Source organism: Colletotrichum chrysophilum (assembly GCF_026319265.1).
Source record: "Colletotrichum chrysophilum strain AFK26 chromosome Unknown scaffold_70, whole genome shotgun sequence".
NCBI lineage: Eukaryota > Fungi > Ascomycota > Sordariomycetes > Glomerellales > Glomerellaceae > Colletotrichum > Colletotrichum chrysophilum.
Window position 1 is genome coordinate 147254 of NW_026517357.1, and position 20536 is coordinate 167789.

Sequence of the window (20536 nt, forward strand, 5' to 3'; positions counted from 1 at the left end):
GCATCGGAGCGTGGGTTGAGAGCCTGGGTGAAGAAGGACCGATCCGTGGGGACCCTTGAAGAGCGACTCCGGAGTTGTGAAGTACTGCCTCTTAGTTGGCGGCCGTAGGAACAAATGGCCGTTGGGCTTGCCGCTCGCTGCAATGACTGCACCGATTGGAACGCCTCGACGGGTGGGCATTGCGGCAATTTCTGGTCACAAACTCTGCCGATTTCCAGCAGACTGCAGCAGAGGTTCATGCCACAGTTGCATTGGCCGGACCGGCATGAGATGGATCTTTTTGTATCCCATGGAGCCTTGCCAAAACGCCCCCCGCGGTGACAACAACGGAGTTGATGGGGGGAGAAACGTGCAGAGCAGAGAAGGGAAGGAAATGTTCCTCAACACAGGGCAACAGGGGACGGCGCATATCCGCCCTGCAGACCCGACAGATATGACTCCAATGGAACTGGGCCCGACAGTCCAGGTCGGAGTCAGGGTGACAAGCTGTCTGTTGCTACGGAGCACCGTTTCACACAGGCTGGCTGAAGACCAAGACCAAGACCCACGGCTCCCACGGCTTGCCTCGCTTCTCATCGCGAGTTCGCAGCAGCGAAGGTCCAAGGCCCCAGGCCGATCACATCTCCCAAAGCCAAAGTCCGATCGGGAGGCTCGGTGGTGTCCGGCGTTTGGAAAGATGGAGACGAGAGTCTGGGAGTACCGCCGCAGCAGCTGGAGCCGGAGACTGGAGCATGGAGCCCAGGCCAAGGAAGAGTTGCTGATGTTGGCGTTTTGGCGTTGGACCCTTTTTGGGCCCTTGCTACCCGCCCGCCTGAAAATGTGAGGGCCTTTGAGGTCATATGGGAAAGCACGTTTGCTTGCCGTGGACCATGGACCGTGGTCCCAGGGGCGCGAATCCGCACGTCTCTGGCAGGCTGCGTGTGCAGTTTGGAGCCTGTGTCTTGTCTTGGGCTGATGTTCGACAGGGCTCCAGCTCTATTTTTTGTTTCCCCCCTTCCTCTGATGTTTTTTTTTCTCATTGGAGCTCCGACGCGCGCTCTGACAGCCAGGTTAGTCCAACAATTCTGCTGCAGCTTGCAGATGAAGGCACCTTAGCTTCTCTTCAGTCAAGGTACCTGATCTTGCTTAGGTGTCGTTCCCAGGCCGGGGTCTATCCTGCCATGAGCAGGTGCAGAAGTACAGTACATACCTACATGCATCTTGAGTATATGACTTGGCTTTTCTCCTGCGGATGGGTAAGTTGGGATTTGGGACGAGTGAGCGGCAGCAGTGGGAGTTGATCGACGTTTGCGTGAGAGTTCCCTCCCATTTACCCCAAGTGACGATGCAGTCCGTCTAAGACATCCGCACCGCCATGTGTGAGATTCGCACAGTCGACTTCCGCATGGCTTCCATCTGATCCGGCGGGGAGTGTAGGTCTTACGGCGGACCAGGCTGATTACAAGTTAGTGACGAAGGGTTGCTTTGTCTTGTCCAACCCAATTGCCCACTACCGAGGCCCATGCCGTCAGCGCCGGACGAATCAATGCGGATTGACTGACTCTGTGCGAGCTGGAGCTGTGCCAGGAAGCTCTGACTTGACTTGGAGGACAGCACAGGACGGGACGGATATTGAGGGCTGCTCTGGATCTGGTGCTGATGGGCGGCGGGCTTAAGACCGACAGACAGTTAGAATCTCCGGCAGCGCTCAACATTTTATCGACAACACCGAAGACTGCCCCTCCTTTTTTCCCCTCCATTGACATCAACCCTGTCCAAGTTCCAGTGTCAGGTCCAAGTCTAGGTGAAAAGGCCCGGAGACTGCAACGATGGGCGTGGCCTCGCAAACAATGGCCGAAATTCACTGGAAAAACTCCCCAGAGAGCCCACGGTTCGGTATGTAGGCTCCGTCACCGTGCGCCCAGATGTGAGCCTCCCGGCCCAGTGAATGAAGTGTCCGGATACAGGAGAGCAGCACAAGGAAAATAAATAGAAAAGCAAAATAGCAGCCTGTGCTACCATCGTCGACCTGCTTTCTCCCACCTACCCACTTACCTATCAAGGGAAGCTTACCCACTGACTGATTCGCCCCGAGGTGCCTAAAGGCGAGCGCGGCGGTGCGGGACTTACAGCAAGTACACAAGTACAGTACATGACGCGCTAGAAGAGCAGCAAAACACACCCTTCGGTTGTGAGTAAGCTCCCCCTTGCCCTCGCTTTGTGCTGATAGCCCCCGCCTGAGAGCACTAAAAGCGGTACCTCGACCTGCCCTCGAGCCAAGTATCTTTTAGCTTTCTGCGCGTCTTGTCTGTAGGTATACCTTCCTCCAACCCTGGACACCTCCTTCCTCCCCCATCCACGCCCGTACCCATACCTCTCACGGCGCACCCCTACCTTCATCTGTGCTTCGTCATTACTAAATACCCCAATCCATCCGTCCCGGATCCCGCTCTGTATCTCTTTCCAAAACCTTCCCAACTCCCTCTTCTGGCTTTTTGCTTGCTAACTTTGGTTTCCGTCTGTAGAGACCTGTTCTTACCCTTCTTTCCTATCCTCCTCTCTCACAATCTTCACACAGTCGCGCCGCTTCACCGCCGACATCGTCACCATGGCCGACCTTAGCTCCGCCGCAGCGTATGTCACCCCGCCTTCCAACCCCACCAAGCTGCGCTCTCTCTCGCTCTGGCGACTCCGGACTCGAACTCGGCATCGCGAGCGGGATTCGATACCACCGCCAACGTTGAGCGGATGATCGCAATTGGTGCAGCATGGATTTTTCGGACCTCGGACTATTTGCTAACTCGTGGGCGCTCACAGTTCCATGGAGCTGAAGGAGAACACCGTCATTGTTGTTCTCGGTGCTTCCGGAGATCTGGCGAAGAAGAAGACCGTACGCAGCCACAGCTCCTTGTGACGTGAAAATTAGCTGACCATTTCTGTAGTACCCTGCTCTGTTCGGTCTGGTATGAGCTTCTCGGACCCGCGCGTTGCGATGCTGCGAGCTCGGCGAACTGACTGGCGTAAATAGTACCGAAACCAGTTCCTTCCCAAGGACATCAAGATCGTCGGATATGCGCGCACAAAGATGGACCACGAGGAGTACATCCGCCGCATCAGATCCTACATGAAGACCCCCACAAAGGAGATTGAGCAGCAACTCAACGACTTCTGCAGCCTCTGCACCTATGTTTCCGGCCAGTACGACCGGGATGACTCTTTCCTGAACCTGAACGCACACCTTGAGGAGCTCGAGGCTGGCAAGCCCGAGACCCACCGTCTGTTTTACATGGCTCTGCCCCCCAGTGTCTTCACCATTGTCTCTCAGCACTTGAAGAAGTGCTGCTACCCTACCAAGGGCATTGCCCGCGTCGTTGTATGTTGATTGATGTCCCCAATGGGCTCAGATTCACTGACACGAGCGCACAACAGATCGAGAAGCCCTTCGGTAAGGACCTTGCCAGCTCTCGCGAGCTTCAGAAGTCGCTGGAGCCCGACTGGAAGGAGGATGAGCTCTTCCGCATTGACCACTACCTCGGCAAGGAGATGGTCAAGAACATTCTCATTCTCCGCTTCGGTAACTCTTTCTTTGGCTCTACCTGGAACAGACAGAACATCGACAACGTCCAGATCTCCTTCAAGGAGCCCTTCGGTACCGAGGGCCGTGGCGGTTACTTTGACGAGTTTGGCATCATCCGCGATGTCATGCAGAACCACTTGCTCCAGGTCCTGACCCTGCTCGCCATGGAGCGCCCCATTTCTTTCGCCTCTGAGGACATCCGTGACGAGAAGGTCCGCGTCCTCCGTGCCATGCCCGCGATTGAGCCCAAGAATGTCATCATTGGCCAGTACGGAAAGTCCCTGGACGGCAGCAAGCCCTCGTACAAGGAGGACGACACTGTCCCCAAGGACTCTAGATGCCCGACCTTCTGCGCCATGGTTGCCTACATCAAGAACGAGCGCTGGGATGGTGTCCCCTTCATCATGAAGGCCGGAAAGGCCCTCAACGAGCAGAAGACCGAGATCCGCATCCAATTCAAGGACGTCACCTCTGGTATCTTTAAGGACATTCCCAGAAACGAGCTTGTCATGCGCATTCAGCCCAACGAGAGTGTCTACGTCAAGATGAACTCCAAGCTGCCCGGCCTGAGCATGCAGACTGTCGTCACCGAGCTCGACCTTACCTACCGCCGCCGTTTCTCCGACCTGAAGATCCCCGAGGCCTACGAGTCTCTCATCCTGGACTGCCTCAAGGGCGACCACTCCAACTTCGTCCGTGACGACGAGCTTGACGCCAGCTGGAGAATCTTCACTCCTCTTCTGCACTACCTTGACGACAACAAGGAGATCATCCCCATGGAGTACCCCTATGGTGAGTCTTTGTGCTGTTAATCACATCCTGGCTTTGTTGCTAATATGCTTGCAGGTTCCCGCGGCCCTGCTGTGCTGGATGACTTCACCTCTTCTTACGGCTACAAGTTCAGTGATGCGGCTGGCTACCAGTGGCCCACTACCTCGGCTCAGGCTCCCAACAAGTTGTAAGTCATGTCGCGCGCATTAGCGTAGCTATTTACATAGAAGAAGAATTGATTCTAAATGATGTCTTTGAGCAGCTGAGCAACCCCTATCTTACCACCAATTCCAAAAGAACGCACGCCTCGGCCACTGCATCCGCGATATCCCCAGCGCCGCCTTAGACGCGAGCGCAACGTATTATATCCATCGAAGGGAGGGCATAGATTCACCAAGAAGACATAAACAAGGGAAGCCAGAGGGAACACCCTAAGGGTGGGCACTGGTTGGAAGATGGAATTTCTTCGCTTTGCTTGGCCGTGTTAGGAAGGATAGAAAATCAATGAGATTTACGTTTCCCACGTTTAACCGCTGACGTTCGCTGAGTTGCAGCCCATATGAGGGAGGAATGCGCCGAATAACAGTGTGATTCTTGACTTGACACCTCGGGCAGTGAGAAGGAAGCTCCAGTTTGGAAGACCAGCGAGTCATTGGGGGTTCCAAACGCTAACAGAAACGTCATTATTTGGGGCAGCTCGACGAACTTAGCCGGTTTCTGCAGCATATGCATCCGGCGTCGCCAGTCCACGTATCCTCCGACCCATTGTACAGAATCTAGTCGAAGGCATCGGTCATGTCGTCTCTTGACGCTTCGCTCATGGCGACGGCTGGCCGCATGAGGTCGTGGCCTGTGGCATGCTGGGAAACAAAGTCGAAGACTGAGACTAGGAAGCTCGCTCTTGTAGGGTACCACTAGATTAAAGAGACAGCTGGTACGTACCCGAATGGAGACTGCTGAGTCAGGTCCTACGTTACATAAGGTAAGGCAAAGGAAAGGACCGTAGGTCGGCTGGTTGGCCAGGCCAGGTCGGTGTTGCCTGAGAAAAAAGAGCAAGGCTCGGCTGCACCTAGACCTCCTGCCTTGCTGTTCTGGCTGGTTGCACTCTCCTTCCATCGCAGCACCACCCTCACCATTTGTCCGCCGGCCGATCACCAAGTGCCGGTTTCCTCGGCGCACCCGACAACCACGGCTTTGCGATATCCGCACACATCGAAATCCGACCCATGAATTGATCGCAGCCTTCCGCACGAGCATCACTGCGACGCCGAAACCGCGACTCTCCGATCGTCGATTGCTGCCGGGACTTTCCCCCCAGATCACGCTGCCTCATCGCGTTTCCACGACACCACCCCTGCCTCTACGGAATTGATCTTTCCGTCTCCTATCGAACTCCCTCTCGAAGCGCGTCGTGGTTACCGAACCTGTGCCCTTCGTTGATGCGATTGCGCCACGCTGCTTGTTTGCGCATCTGGCGCCGATGATTGAGTCCCATCTCACAATCACCGTGGAGAGGGATCAGTCTTTCACGTCACTTGGTCGCTTGTTCGCGGCGACCTGCCCACCGGAACCAAAGTTATTCTACGTTGTTCACGAAGCGTCCTGCATCCCACTCTCAGGGGGACGGTCGTGAGGCAGCCAGCGACGTAGGGAAAGGCCTTCCCCCGATGCCTGGTGTTGTCAACATGGAGAATGGAGGGCAGAATGGAACACATTCGAACCACGATAGGAATCTGAAAATGAACGGCATCAACGGTACACCGATGGACGGTCAGCCCTCGCCGAACAAGGGCAAGGCGCCCGTCGAGGCCTCTAGCAATTTGGCGAACGGGGTGCCAGCCGACTCAGGCAAGCAGCAATCGCAGATGAACACCGGTCTAACTTTGCAGCCAAAATCGAGAATGAACGACCTTCCCGAAGAGATCGTGCACATCACCCAGGGGTACATACCGCTGTCCATGATTGTTTCTCGACTCGCGCAACGAACCCACGAAGACCTGCAGAAAGTTATTATGGAGATGGCGGCCGTAAAATGGGCACCGCCGGCGGTCAACGGAAACACACCCCAAGGCAATGAAGCACCGGACGACATGTCGGAAGGAAACAAACGAAAGAAGATGTTGATGCTTAAGTTTGCGCAAGATGCGCACGCTAAATGGGTCAAGGCTCTCGTCATAACGGACTGGAGCAGGAACGCAGAGGCTGTCAGCAAGCTCATTGATATCAAGGCGCATATCGATTCTAAGAGGATGCTGTACGACTATGCACAAGACCTGCTCATAGATCTCAAGAGAGGGCTCAACGGCGCGAGACTACCGAATCCTGATTTGAAGACCGCTTTGCAAGTCCTCACTACTGGCGAGGCATCGTGGGTCCCAGAGGTAAGCTTTCCACTATAAACGCGAGTACTCCCACTGACATCAACTTGTAGCCTGGGTACATACCTCCGCCGCCTCTCACACCAGAGGAGCAGTTGAAGTGGATTGATGATCTGAACACCATGCTTTCTTTACGCCTGAATCTGGATGACTATGACAAGATTCCGCATCAGTTCAAGACCTACAGCATACACTCCGGCAGAGTGACTTTCAAGGTTAAAGGCGAATTTGAGGTAGATTTGACCATTGCCGATGAGGACTTCACCAAGCAATTCTGGTTCATCGACTTTCGGTTCGCATTCTCTCCGTCTGCGAAAAAGCTGTCTGATGGGCTGGTATCATTCCTGGAAGGCCAAGTCAACGAAATCCTTGGCAAGGACGGTTTGGAAGGCTGCTACAGGTTCCTGCACGAATTCGTCCTCACGCACAAGATCAATGAGCTCAAGCGACAGGCACTCGAACTGAGCCGAAGCACGTGGACAGGAACCTTAATGGTGGAACCCCTGAACCGAGCTTTGGCCCTGCAGTACTGGACCACAAGATACGGACCAAACGGGCCCAAGAGCTGGGTCATGGTAGCCGTCAACAGTGCGAAGAAAACAAACGGCCAATTAGATCCGAAACAGTCGAGTCGATTAGTTGCGCGGTGGTACCGGGACAACAAAGAGGTCAAAGACGTTCTATTACCGTTTGATGTCGACACCCTCTGTGCAGAAGATCTGCTCAAGACGGCGGTCGCCAGGCACGTGGAGCATATTCTCTCATCGATTCACTCCAAGTTGCTGTCATACCCTCGTTTCGCGAACCGGGAATCATCGATGACATTGAAGGTCTCGAAGAAGGAGCCGGTGGAATCGTTCTTGAGCATGCAACTGAGCCCACGAGAAAATGTTATCTTGGTCGTAGAACCAGTAACTGGCTTCGCGGCAATTCAACCTCACACCAAATACACACTCAGTGGTGAGACACGGCTTAACTACGGCCAAAAGGATCCAGCAGAAGATGGTGTGGTCTGTCTCGAAAGCATCAGGTGGGGTTACGTTATGGAGGAGTTCAACCGCCGGGGGCGAAGCGTTGGATGGAAGACCTGCAAGAGTCCACTCTCAAACGAAGATATCAAGCAACTTATTCGGACTAGGGAGGCATTCCAGACCGTCTTCTTGCAGCGTCAAAGTTTGGATGAGGACTGGCACGTCATGGCCTCTTTGAGCCTTGCTGGTGATGAGTGGTGGTTGATACAAACGTAAGTCTGATCCGCCGCGTACTTGAAGTGTGAAACGCTAACTCGAATAGCGACCGCAACACGCCAGCACGCCCGATCAAGTTTTCTTGTCGACTGCGACTAAACCATGGACAACCCGACTTGGACGACTCATTCTGGAGCAACCTGACCACCTTCGTTACTGGCACGATTAGCCATGTCACCGATTTGCAAAACTTGCATACTAATAGGATCAAGTATGTGATGAGGGAATCGACCAACTATTCTTTGCCTCAACAAGTCCGTATGCCATCAATTCTTCTCAAGCTGTCACAAATTCTACGCCACAGCCATCTCGGTGGGCATTCCGGCGCCAACGACGCATCGGATGAATCAGACAAATACGCTCCCTCATGGGCCCAGAACCATGTCGAGATCAAGTTCAAGGGGCTTCAACCTCAGGTTCCTGCGGCTCTCGGGAAAGATGACAAGGGTGCCTCACCGGTGGATGTGATTGACAACTGCAAGATCAACACCGTAGTGGACGCGATAATCAGGGTGAAGGACAGGTCTAAGTTCACGCTGCTTAAGGGGCGGATTGATCGGGACGTTTCTTTCAGCCCTCGAAAGGGCGAATTTATCTTCCGCATTCGACAGACGGTCGGACACCCTATCCTCGACATTCTTACAAGCCACGTCAAATCCATAGACAGGCTCGTTGGCTTCCTCGAAGCCATTAGCAAGGCAAGAGGTTCTCTCAAATGCGAGAGAATGAGTCTTCGCCAAGTCATCTTCACATACGGCGATGTCGCAATGCCGGGAGAGAGCGACGCGACAGCAAAGCCTCGCCGTTGGCGGGCAACTCTTGACCTAGCCCGGAGCGATATCCGGATATCTTTAGAAAGGGGCAATCCGCATTTGCGAATGCTGGACTTGTTCACAACGATGGTCAACACCCAGGCTGGGCTTAAAGCCCTCATTATCTACATGCCGTTAATGTTACCGGTGCTGAAAACGGTTGAGAGCATCGAGTCCAAGTGGGAGGCTCTCGAATCTACAAATCAAGGGCGCGTCGAGGTGTTCCCAAGAGCCGTTGACTGGGTTGCCATTCGCTACACACTAACAAGCCCTTCAGGGCAGTCGCGGGTGCTCTCCGTTGACGTAAGAAGCAAGATAAGACGCCACGAGTCGTGGTTCCACGTCCAGCGGGTGACGGGAGGCGAGTCTTTCGGCCCCGACGAGGAGTTTAACAAACTTCTCAAGGGCATCTGGGAGTCCCACGGAGATGGCTGGAGGGGACTCACCACCGCGGCGGCATCCAGGCCTGGGCCAAGCATCATGGATCTGCTTACAAAACTCGACGACGCAGTCCGCACCCACGCCGCGACGGGCGGCAACGGGCCACCATCATCGGACGGCGCCGCGACACAATTCAGGCAGACCTTTTCGGCAAACCAATCATTCGGCACGCAGCCTACAAGCGTCAGTCAGGGGAGCAACAGGACCTCAGGTAGTAAGCAAGCGCCGTTGGTACTCGACTAAGATGGGACGCCAGCACGGGTTTGCTGTGTCATGGTTGCTGTCTCAAATACCTTTTCTTCTTTTTTTACTTCCTTTTCTTCAAGAGTCATCATCCATTCATATCGTGATACCAAGGGGCCCGGGGTATACGCAACGTGGATAGCGAAGGTGATGGCATTCAGCGGCTTATCGTGCCCTCAAGAGTAGCACGCCGGCCGGACTCGACCGAAATAGACGGTCGCATCGATACCTCCAATAAAATTTGTAAACTTATTGACTTTGACGTACACATGCCACCATTGATCCAAATCTATCAAGATAATTTACAACCAGGTGTGATGCTCCTGACGTCCGTAGCTACGGACAGGTCGAACGCCACGCCCAAGGACGGGAGTGCCTTGTTTAAAGTCCAAAATACTGCTGTCTAGATTATGTATGCGCATAGAGGGGTTCTATCCAAACTGTCTGTAAAACCACGAAGCTTCGCGTGCAATATTGCGACCGATCCTGTGCAGCATCTCCCGGTGGAAGAGGAAGAATTCAGGCTTGCGTTCCTGGTACGCTCCCAGGCCCGTCTCGCCCACGTGGTCCAGGGACACACGCGCAATGTGCGACGCCAAATCATAGCCGGCGCGCATGCCGCCCATAACGCCGATGGGGCCGTACGAGCCGCCGGCGACGGCGACGCGGCGGTTGAAGGCATACTCGATCTCGCTGCTCGCGCGGTCCATGCGCTGCCAGTGACCGACGTGGTGCTGCGGGATGCAGTCCTTTGCGAAGTGCGCCATGGCGAAGCAGGGCGTGGAGGCGGGGATGCCGAGCTGGCGTTCGAGGACGGACTTGGCCATCTCGATGCCCTCTTCCGTCGTCGGAGGGGCCTTGTCGTTCCAGTAGTGGCCGCCCAGGAGGACGAAGAGCTTGGTGCCTTCGGGTTCGCCTGGGGCCGGGGCCGCATCGAGAACGTCCGAGTCGAAGAAGACGCCGAGGACGCCTTCGGGGTTGTTTTCCTCGGAGCGGGGGACCAGGTATCCAACGCCGCGGTGTTTTTTGTTCAGCCTTGGCTGGGGGTACCACAGGTTCACGGCCATGATGGAGACGTTTGGCGAGTCTTTAAGGGAGGGCAGCGCGCCGGAAGTCATGTTGTAGAGGGTGTTGCTTGTCGTCGTGGAAATGACCTTGTCGTAAAAGGCAAAGTCCCCAGACTTCTTGGTAAGGATCTGGCTGTGTCAGAGGGTTTGTTGCGGGAGTTCGTCGGGATGATGAGGCACTTACTGCAGCCTTGTCACGCCTTTCATTATACCGAAGGTCAACGACCGGCTCGCCCAACTTGAAAGTGACGTTGCTCCTGGACCTAAGCTTTTTCTCGATCGTATCTGGCAAGCTGCTCAAGCCGTCCTTGAAATACACAAAAGCGTCTTTCTTTGTGTAATCGACGAAGTATCTCAACTGTTCATCCGCACCTAATGTATGCAAAATATGCATCTCTTGGCGAGGCATCAACACGCGGTTGTGGTTTTCTCGAGCATGTTCGTCCGAACTGGTTTTGGAGGGCTCGTAGAAAAACTTCCACCACTGGGCAGGCATGAAGCTGCGCATGCTGATCTTGTCAGCGTCGCCACCCCATATGCCGTGGATCATGGCTGATACCAAGTTGTCCACCAGCTGCGGCTTGCCCGTGGCGAATTTAACGAATTCGGCGACAGACATATCGGAAGGGTGTGGTTCCTTGCGGGCCTTTAGACGTCGTTTGATGGCGGTGATAAAGCCTGGGAAGGCGCCGCTAAAGACACTGCTATAGATTGGCTCGTTCCAGTAGCCCTGCAGGCTCATGCTGACCAGTCGTTCGTCGTAGTAGATGTAACGACTGAGCGGCAGCTTCGAACGGTATGACTCAACCATTTCTAGGTCTCTGAGCTTCATGCCATGGTCAGCGCTGGCGACAACTTCTCAGGGCAAGGGTGACAAACGAGGTCCCAGAACACGAGATCGTCGAATTTCCATATGTCCCTTCCCATGCCACGCAGCGTTCTCGGGCCACGCTCGAAGCGCACCTTGCCTCCTTTTCCGTCTACGTTGACGTCGAGCGTTTGTGTATTGATCCATCCGCCGGTGCGGTTCGCCGCGTCGTAGATGGTGATGCGGGATGTCTCCGGGAGCCATTTCGCGAGGTAATGTGCCGTCGTCAGGCCGGTGATTCCAGAGCCGATGATGGCAACTTCCTGCGGAACACCCATTCTGTTGCGAACAGCGTTTCGGGCGTCATATGCGGGCTTATTCTGCTCCTTCGTCTTTGCGTCGGCCGGCTTTGCAGCGGAGAGGAGAGCACTCGTCGAAAATCGCGGGGGCCTTGCGATGCCATTGCGGGCGCTGAGCGCCGCTCGGCAGAAGCGCTGAGAATGGTAAGATCTTAATAGAGCCATGAAAGCATTATCGGCTCTTCTGGAGACCATTGAGGGGGGCAATGGCTCGGACAAATGAGAGAGGGAAAGAGAAAAAGTGCTGGCGGGAGGAAGCTGTTGGTTACAAAGTGGCGTCACGACACAGAAAGTATTTTGGCAGGGGTCTTGCAGCTAACCGCACAGCTCCGGAGCTAGGGACCGGGAAGCTCCAGGGGCTCCATGGACCCGCCACTTTCACAAACATCACCTTACGAATGGATTTTAGCATCCTGTCAGTTTCTTGATCGGATATTTTATGGTTTTGTCGATCTCATTGAAGGGCGCTCTCTAACTTTCTTATGTTTACGAGACTATATTTTCTCTGTTCAAAGTATTAGGCACTTAGCGCTTAAAATGGCACAATAGTTAGATATGGCGGCGGAAATCACCATGAGAGGCGAAAAGGACGACGAGAGCAAAGATATAAACGAGCCCAAAGGAAATGAAGTGGCTACATAAATGCGCAGCCATAATAGGTGGTCCGCGTCAAAGGCTGAATGAAGCCCCGCCCGAGACCCGAAAGAACAAGAGGTCTGGACATCGGAGAGAACTCCGTTGACATGGACACAAAACACGAAGCATTTCAAGACTGACTGTGAGGCCTCATAACGAATGCATTACTTGCCCCAACGCTGCTAGCAACCACAATTTTGGTGGCCGCTGGAACGTAATTCGGCTTGCCCAAAGCCATCTCTATACACGAACATGTGAATAATCGCACCCGCAACGCCGATTGCCGATTGTGCCCTGCCGCTCTGGCCATACATCATCGTCCAATTATCATACAAGAAGTCGCTGCTCCTTTCCGGGCCAGCCAAGGCCTCTTTTTGTAGATACCCGCTTTGCCAGTCTCGAGGGACTGACCTCTCCCTTCCACCCGCTTCGAATCATCCTACCCACTGTTCCGGACCACGGAATCGGCTCTCCTCACACAGCCTCTAACTGATGACCTCCTGAACGTTGCCTTGCTCTTGGCCGACGGCGTTCTCTGATTCGGGAAGTATCACCTCAGTCTCAGCCTGGCCATCTACGAACTGACGGTCGCTGACATGGCTGTTGCCCTCCGCGGTCCAGACCTTGTCCTTAAAGACCCCTTGCTGTCCTTCGTCGTGGGTGTAGACGCAGTGAGGGTTCTTGCAAGGGTTGAATCGACACTTGATCTTAACATGTGTAAATTTGCAACCCGCAGTGGTGCAGCCGGCGCCATTTCGGCAGAGAGGCATGTCGGGATGCCTGAAAGGACACCTTGGGTTTGTGCAGTTGGGGAAGAATTTGCAGTCTTGCTCGCCCTGGTGCGCAAGTTTCGTGGCGGGTGAAGGATGGCGACCGACACACTTGCGGTTCTTGCATGCAGCGCCAAAGGTGCAGACATCATTAAGGTCGACAGTGGTACCAGGTGGCGCCGCAGGAGACTGGTGTGCGAACTTGCACTCCCTGTTGGTGCAGTGAAGGTTGTACTTGCACACCGTCTCATCCGGGTTGAGCGGCTCGCGTTTCGATTGTCCCATTTCCATATCCTCACCCTCGGCCCCTCCCTCTGCCATTCCCGACTCTGACTTATCGTTGCCTTGACGGTTCCTGAAGTTGTTGCGATTCTGGGTCCGGTCGAACAGGGACTTTCCGCCACGATCACGACGTCCGCCACGGCCGCCAGATTGGTTCATGAGTTGTTGTTGAAGCTGGCTCATCATCTGTGCTTGTTGCTCCATCATCGCCATGAGATCCATCTGGGTAGGCTGCTGTCCGGGCATACCAGGAGGCATTCCCCAGGCACCGTTCATGCCATTCATGCCAGGTGGTACTTGCTGGCCGTTCATTCCCGCCATCGCGTTCAGACCAGCCTGGATGTTAACCCCGCGTCCGTTCATGTTCCGGCCACCTCGTCCCATGCCGCCTCGCGGTCCCGTAGGGGGGCCACGAGCATGGGAGTTGATTCTGTCGTTGCCGCGGGTCCGGTGGAGAACTGAGTCGGTTGATCTGTCCATGGCCTTTGACATGTGACCAAGCATACGCTTTTCGCGTCCGCCTCCACGGGCGTTGGGGCCGTTGCGCATTGAGCGGGGACCAGTAGGACTGCATCCTGTTAGTGACGGGAGTCGGGTATATTGACGGGAACGGGAGGCATACGCGTTAAATTCGTTAGCATCGCCTGCACCCATGTCGGTATCCATCTCGCCGGACGCGACATTCTGGTCGCCCATGCCAGCCATGGCATCGCCACCCTGTTGTGTGTGGTTGCCATTCAGCTGTGCGTCAAGTGACTCTGCTTGTTGAAATAGCCATCTCGCAAAATCGGTGCAGGCGGGATCATCGGGATCGAGGCCAAGGAGATCGGTCGCGAGTTCGTGAGCAATCTGCTCCTGCGTGCGACCGTTGACGAGCATGAGGATAATGTACTCGGCCAGCGCAGCGTCGTCGGAAGCCCAACCAGCCTCGACAAGCTTCGGTTGAATGGCGGCGCTCAGCGCATCAGCCAGCGGGGTGTTGAGGACGACTTGTACCGTCATTTTGGAAAATCGCCGACGAGGCGTGGGTCGCGTTGAGATTCGAATGCGGTCGCGGTTTGGTATGTGGGAATCTGAAGGGCGACTACCGAGAGAGGGCAAGAGACGCGTTGTTGGCAAGCAGTAGGAATCGTCAACGAAGCGCCAGGCGGTAGTTCGGTGCAGGGACGATGGGATCGCGAGTGCAACTTCAGGCCCGAGGTAAGGGTATATAAGAGGCCGGCAATCCGCAGAGGTGTTGAGGTTGTTGCAGGGTTTTGGGCGCAACAAAAGAATGGATGATTGGAGATAGGTAGTGAACTGGTGCTCCAAAGTCAGAGTCCAGGTTTTTCGCGGTTGACTGGTTAGGAGCACAGACCCGAAGAACAAGGCACGTGACTCATAAATGACCTTTGGCGGTGACGGAGGTCTGGGAGTGAAGTGGCGATCCACTTCCCATTAATCAGCGCAACGGTTCGCTCCAGAGGTAGGCAGGCACAGGCAGGTACCTACCTCAGGTGCCTCAGGTAAGCAGCGAATGAATCACTCAGCCTGTCTCCCAAGCAATGGCACTTTGCTCAACCACATTCTCGCATGTTCTTCGACTCTCATACAAAGCCACAAATCCTTCTTCAAAGCAAAGAGTCGGCTCTCCCAGGCTTCAACAAACCCGTTTTCAGCCTCAGGGAACTCAAGGAAGTTGCGGTTTTAAGGGCTCAAAGAAGGGCCTTTCTCTCCGTGGGCTAGGGACCACTGTACGGTGTGGACAAATCCATATGCGGTGTGTTTGGGACCTGCAGGCGAAAACCTACGAACACGAAATGCTTTGTCGGCACGTTCTAGCTATTTCCTGAGGCCCCGAGTTGCGACCTGCGTCTAGATGTCTTTTGTCTTACCTGGTGTCAGTTTCGAGCTCACCTGTTCAGCAACTGTAGCTATTGTTGGCCAGCGTCTCGAACTAGAAGCCAACCCTCACCGTTGTCAATGAAATGTTACAGCGCAGGCACTGGATGAGACATGCTGCAGCTGAGGTCCCAACTCTGGCTGGCAAGATAGATAGGGCCATCTTGCGCATACACTGACGACACTCGCGCAGACTGTTGAGGCTGACCTATCAGGAGAGATAAGAGTCTTACGTTGCAGATCCTCGATGCCTGTATGCAGGCTGTCACCCTCTTGCTTGGCCGCCCATCTTGTGTTCTTGGATGGTTGCTACGAAGTGTCGAATGACCACAATGCCCAGCACCAATGTCGGACTTTATCCTCGCCGTCGAACTGATTCGCGTGCCTGCATTGCATTGCCTGCAGTGTTTCTTCCGAGGAGGGAAGCTTCAGCGCCGTGCCGAAGAACTACTGTCGGAGAGCGGTGCGAAAGCGAGTCTGCCCTGCGCTGCTCTGCCATCTTCTTCGCTCTTACCTCACCTCACCTCACCTCACCTCATGCATGACCGCCTCTGCATCTGCCTCTGCCTCTGCCTCTCTTCAGAGCCGGGAGGAAGCTCCTGCACGTCGGGCCTTCTACTTATTGGCCGGCAATTAGAGTTGGATTGGCCCCCCTAGCGGTAGTGCCGTTTCCCCGCCCCCTGCCGCCACGCCGGCTGGCTGCGCTTTTGCCCGTTGGTTTCTTGGTTGCTTGGTTTCTTGGTTGGCCGCCATTTTCCAACACCGCCTTCTCTTCTCCTCACTGCTGAGGGAGGTGCGTGGGTGCTCCCTTGCTCTTCCCCTCTCTGCCTGTCTTGTCGTCCTGCATCGCCCCTCCGAGATGGGATGAAGATCCCAATGGCTGCTCACAATAGTCCTGCTCCATGTACCAAGCCGCCAACGCCAGAGCTCAGGCCGCCGTCTCTACTTTCTGTCATCTACCACATTGCCTCTAGTCGCTCATCACTTATCGTGTCTTTTTGATTAACCTATGCAACTAAGTAGACACGCTCTTTGACGTCTCCGCACCTGCAGAACATCAACCAACGCCGGCCACCGCCAGCCCGCAGACCGCAGTTCGCACTTTTCGGCTTTCTGCTCCACCGGTCAGTCTCTGGCGTGGCATTGGCGTCCACGCACAGCCGATGACTTTGCAGTTCGCCCTGTGCCTCGAAGTCTGATGAAGGCATGCCCCTTGTACATCGGAGGAAACAACGAATCACGCCCCAGCCGGCTGTCCTGGATCACCACGGCCGGACGCTGGGATAGATCAGCATATTGCATCGTACCATTCGTCCTACCCGGCCCTGCAGATTGCAGCCCTTGCCTGATATAAGACCCTCTTGTCTGCCTGCTAGGGACTGTCGATTTTCTTTTTTCAGCACCCGTCAGACTGGCCCCATCCTCGAGGATCCCGTACAAAAGCTCTCAGCCCCTCCGTCATCAGCAGTAGCGCTGGTTGTCGAGCGGACCGGAGTCGACCTTGAACTTTGACGTAACGTTGCGACGTGAACCCCAATCGGCCTATCACAGTACGCTACCGCTCGTCTGGTTTTGCTCCCAACCACCAGTCTTGCCTCAGCCTGCATTTCTGTCCAGCTACGAGGCGCAGACCATCTTCTTTTTCGTCTGGTTCTTGGTCACCGCACCTCAAGGTTGCACGAGACGCAGCCTGCTGTGTGGGTGGCTAAGAAGCGTACCTCCAAAGGGTCTGGGCCAAGTTTTGCTTCGTGCAACGGGTTTTTATAAACACCAGCTCTGACCCAGAGTCTGGTGGTCAATAAACGGATTATCCGGGGTTCTTTCTGTCGTTAATATCCACCATTGCCCGCCCTTTTCATTCCCACTGCCCATCATGTTACCCCCACTCGTCCTCGTATCCCTATCTCTCGCCTTCAGCCAGGTCAGCGCCAGTGTCTGGCCAGCACCCAAGAAACTCTCGACCGGCTCGAATGCCCTGTTCATCAGCCAAACGCTGGAAATCACATACAATGGGGGATCTGTACGCTGGCTTCCTTGTTCTAATTCTGCTTCCCATTACAAAGCACAGGATACTGAGAAATTGTTTAACATGCAGCTTCCCTACACTTACGGGTACAGCCCAGCCCCAGGTTCGACCTTCAACAGCAAGGATATTGTCCAAGGCGGCGTTTCGCGGGCCATGGGTGCAATTTTCCAGCAAAACTTTGTTCCATGGAAGTTCCACCCCAAGAATAGCCAATTCGAGCCCGATGTCAATGCGGCGGACAAGAAAGCGGTTACGTCGTTGAAGATCACACAAACGGGCGAGGACAAGGCGAGCGCATTCAAGCCTCTCGCCGGCGAGGTCGACGAGTCGTACTCACTCAACATCACGGAAGACGGCGCGGCTACCATCGAGGCCAAGTCTTCGATCGGCGTACTTAGAGGTCTCGAGACCTTTTCGCAGCTTTTCTACAAGCACACTTCCGGGACTTCATGGTACACTCCATTGGCGCCAATCTCCGTCGAGGATGAACCGGTCTACTCTCATCGTGGAATTCTTATCGATGTGGCTCGAAACTGGTATCCTGTGGAGGACGTTTTGAGAGTCATTGACGCCATGTCGTGGAACAAACTCAACCGCATTCACATCCACATCACAGATTCACAGTCGTGGCCACTTGACATCCCAGCGATGCCTGATCTGTCCGCCAAAGGTGCTTACCAAAAGGGTCTCTCATATACCCCCGCGGACCTGGCGAAGATTCAAGAGTACGCAGTTCACCGCGGAATCGAGCCCATCATCGAGATCGACATGCCCGGACACATTGGCTCAGTATCTTTCGCATACCCGGAGCTCATCGTGGCTTACAACGAGAAGCCGTACCAGTGGTGGTGCTTGGAGCCGCCTTGTGGCGCTTTCAAGATGAACGACTCCCGTGTGGATGATTTCCTGGACAAGCTGTTTGACGACCTCCTGCCGAGAGTAAACCCGTACTCAGCCTACTTCCATACCGGGGGCGATGAGTTGAACAAGAATGATTCAATGCTGGACGACGGTGTCAAGTCCAACTCGACCGAGATCCTGCAGCCGCTCTTGCAGAAGTTCATGGACAAGAACCACGCCCGAATTCGCAAGCACGGCCTCGTTCCGTTCGTTTGGGAGGAGATGGCGCTCGAATGGAACATCACTCTGGGCGACGACGTAGTCATCCAATCATGGCTGGGAAATGATGCTGTAAAGAACCTCACGAGCCAGGGCCACAAGGTGATTGACAGCAACTACAACCTCTGGGTAAGTTTCATTCCGTCTTAGTGCCAACTGAAGGACTGTTGACTGACCTTGACAGTATCTTGACTGCGGGCGAGGCCACTGGATGAACTTTGATAACGGGGCAGCTTTCGAGCAGTTCTACCCATTCAACGACTGGTGCACGCCGGCAAAGGGATGGCGACTTGCCTACTCACACGATCCCAGAGCGAACCTGACGGAAGCGCAGGCCAAGTTGGTGCTCGGTGGTGAGGTGGCAGCGTGGAGCGAGTCGATCGATTCCGTCAGCATCGACGGCATTCTATGGCCCAGGGCCAGCGCGGCTGGAGAGGTTCTGTGGTCAGGCCGGCAGGATGCCTCGGGGCAGAACAGAAGCCAGTACGACGCGGCACCGAGGCTGGCCGAGTTCAGAGAGCGAATGGTTGCTCGCGGGGTCAGGTCGGAACCGGTGCAGATGACATTCTGCACTCAAGGAAACGCAACGGAATGCGCCTACACCATTGCATGAGGGGTCTGGAGCCTGATGCTTACTGACTCCACGGACGAGTTGCACAACAGTCACGACCCTAGTCTTGACATGAACCTAGAGTGCAGGCCGCGTTACGACCTCGCTGGCCAATGAAAATACATTTTCATGACCGAACAGAGTTGGCGCTAGAGGATAGATATTGGCAGTCTTAATCAGCATTCGATGCGGAACGTTGTAGAGGCGGTCCCTCCAGTGTGACTCGCGCCGCCCCCGTCTCCCGTCTCCCGTCTCCCGTTGCCCGTTGCCCGTTGCTCGTCGGATCAAAGGTTCGTCCGGAGGTCCTGCGGGACGTTGCCGCGCGGAAGAACGATGCCGTCAAAACGCATTCGGAGGATGCGCTGGACTCATGAGTTGTGCAAGAAGGGTCTCGTGCGAGCGGATCGACAGCAAGGTACATGCCCCGAAGAAAGGGTCCACAGGAAGAACGATGCACGGTGATGAGGAAGCTTCAAGCTGTGAACATGGCGGACTGAATCTCTTGACTCCAATCCCGAACAGTTTTAGACGACGAGTTGTTTCGACATGGTCCGGCAGTGATATGCTGCAGTGCGGCGCACGCATCGCCGTAGGTGCGGATGGGTCGGAGGCGTCAACCCGGCCGGGAGGGGCGGAGCTGCTAGCGGGGGAGGGCAGAGCTTCAATTGCGGGGGAACCAGGGTGGGCGGCAGCAAAATTCCCTTTCTGGGTATTCAGATCGTGGAGGTGGCAGATTATTCGTACTGTGTGGATACCGCTAATAAGAGTGCTGAGTCTTGTCATTGCGATGCCTTAGGCGCTGTCTCTCTCGGGCCACCTCAGTCTCCAAGCCTCCAGTGTCGGTGGGAAGATGCCTTTAACGAATTGACCAGACGTAGTGAATGACAGTACGCGCACTGTCCATCTCTGCCACCCCAGAACCGAAGCTTCGAATTGGATCTTTGGTTTCCAGCTCGCCTTCCGTCCAATTACTTGTCTCGTTCTGTTGCAAAAGAGCATCCCATCTGCAACTGCTTGGAAGGTTCGTTCGTAAAGCCCACCACATGCCCGTCGACACAACTCGTTGCACCTCGGCAAAGGCATGTACCTTGCAGACCTTGCAACCCCCTCGCGTTTCTCGCTGCTGCTTCATTGGCCGTTTTGCCCGTTTGCTGGCCCGGCGTCGCTTGATTCTGGCGCCCAGACGAGCAAACACGACAAGACATGCGTTATCACATTGGAGGGGTTCCTTTGCGAACAAGGTCAAGCCCTAGGAGAACGGCTCCCCGCGGCTCTCCAGTCCTCCAATCACTCTCCAACTCCGTCCCCGACGGCGTTGACGTCTACCCGGGGTCCTTTCCCTCTCCGCAATGTCGTCCTCGGTACCGCCTCTCTGAGACCATTCCCAGGGATACGGACGTCGGGAACACACTGCCCAGTGTGATATCTTCACTGACGAAACAGAGCCCTTGTGTAACTAAGCGGCCACCGCTGTCTCGCGCGTGGTCTACGGTAGCGTCAGGGAAAAGTACACCGCCTCGCATGTAAGTA

General features: G+C 55.1%; 5 protein-coding genes across 5 annotated transcripts; 3 read left to right on the forward strand and 2 right to left on the reverse strand.

Moving 5' to 3' along the window:
• Window positions 1-2587: 2587 nt before the first annotated feature.
• On the forward strand, window positions 2588-4518 carry COL26b_008202 (uncharacterized protein; the record flags this gene model as incomplete). Its single annotated transcript, XM_053180967.1, has 6 exons — window positions 2588-2613; window positions 2797-2869; window positions 2922-2942; window positions 3008-3352; window positions 3409-4348; window positions 4403-4518. 6 exons carry the CDS (start codon window positions 2588-2590, stop codon window positions 4516-4518), a joined length of 1521 nt encoding a protein of 506 aa, XP_053035103.1.
• A 1494-nt stretch (window positions 4519-6012) lies between these two features.
• On the forward strand, window positions 6013-9448 carry COL26b_008203 (uncharacterized protein; the record flags this gene model as incomplete). The annotated part of the gene is made up of 3 exons (XM_053180968.1): window positions 6013-6708; window positions 6759-7948; window positions 7999-9448. The coding sequence occupies 3 exons, from the start codon at window positions 6013-6015 to the stop codon at window positions 9446-9448; spliced, it is 3336 nt and encodes a 1111-aa protein (XP_053035104.1).
• A 431-nt stretch (window positions 9449-9879) lies between these two features.
• COL26b_008204 (uncharacterized protein) lies at window positions 9880-11877 on the reverse strand (the record flags this gene model as incomplete). Its single annotated transcript, XM_053180969.1, has 3 exons — window positions 9880-10644; window positions 10700-11341; window positions 11395-11877. 3 exons carry the CDS (start codon window positions 11875-11877, stop codon window positions 9880-9882), a joined length of 1890 nt encoding a protein of 629 aa, XP_053035105.1.
• Window positions 11878-12803: 926 nt separating this feature from the next.
• On the reverse strand, window positions 12804-14372 carry COL26b_008205 (uncharacterized protein; the record flags this gene model as incomplete). The annotated part of the gene is made up of 2 exons (XM_053180970.1): window positions 12804-13938; window positions 13993-14372. 2 exons carry the CDS (start codon window positions 14370-14372, stop codon window positions 12804-12806), a joined length of 1515 nt encoding a protein of 504 aa, XP_053035106.1.
• Window positions 14373-17124: 2752 nt separating this feature from the next.
• On the forward strand, window positions 17125-19009 carry COL26b_008206 (uncharacterized protein; the record flags this gene model as incomplete). The annotated part of the gene is made up of 3 exons (XM_053180971.1): window positions 17125-17271; window positions 17320-18525; window positions 18581-19009. The coding sequence occupies 3 exons, from the start codon at window positions 17125-17127 to the stop codon at window positions 19007-19009; spliced, it is 1782 nt and encodes a 593-aa protein (XP_053035107.1).
• Between the last annotated feature and the right edge of the window lie 1527 nt (window positions 19010-20536).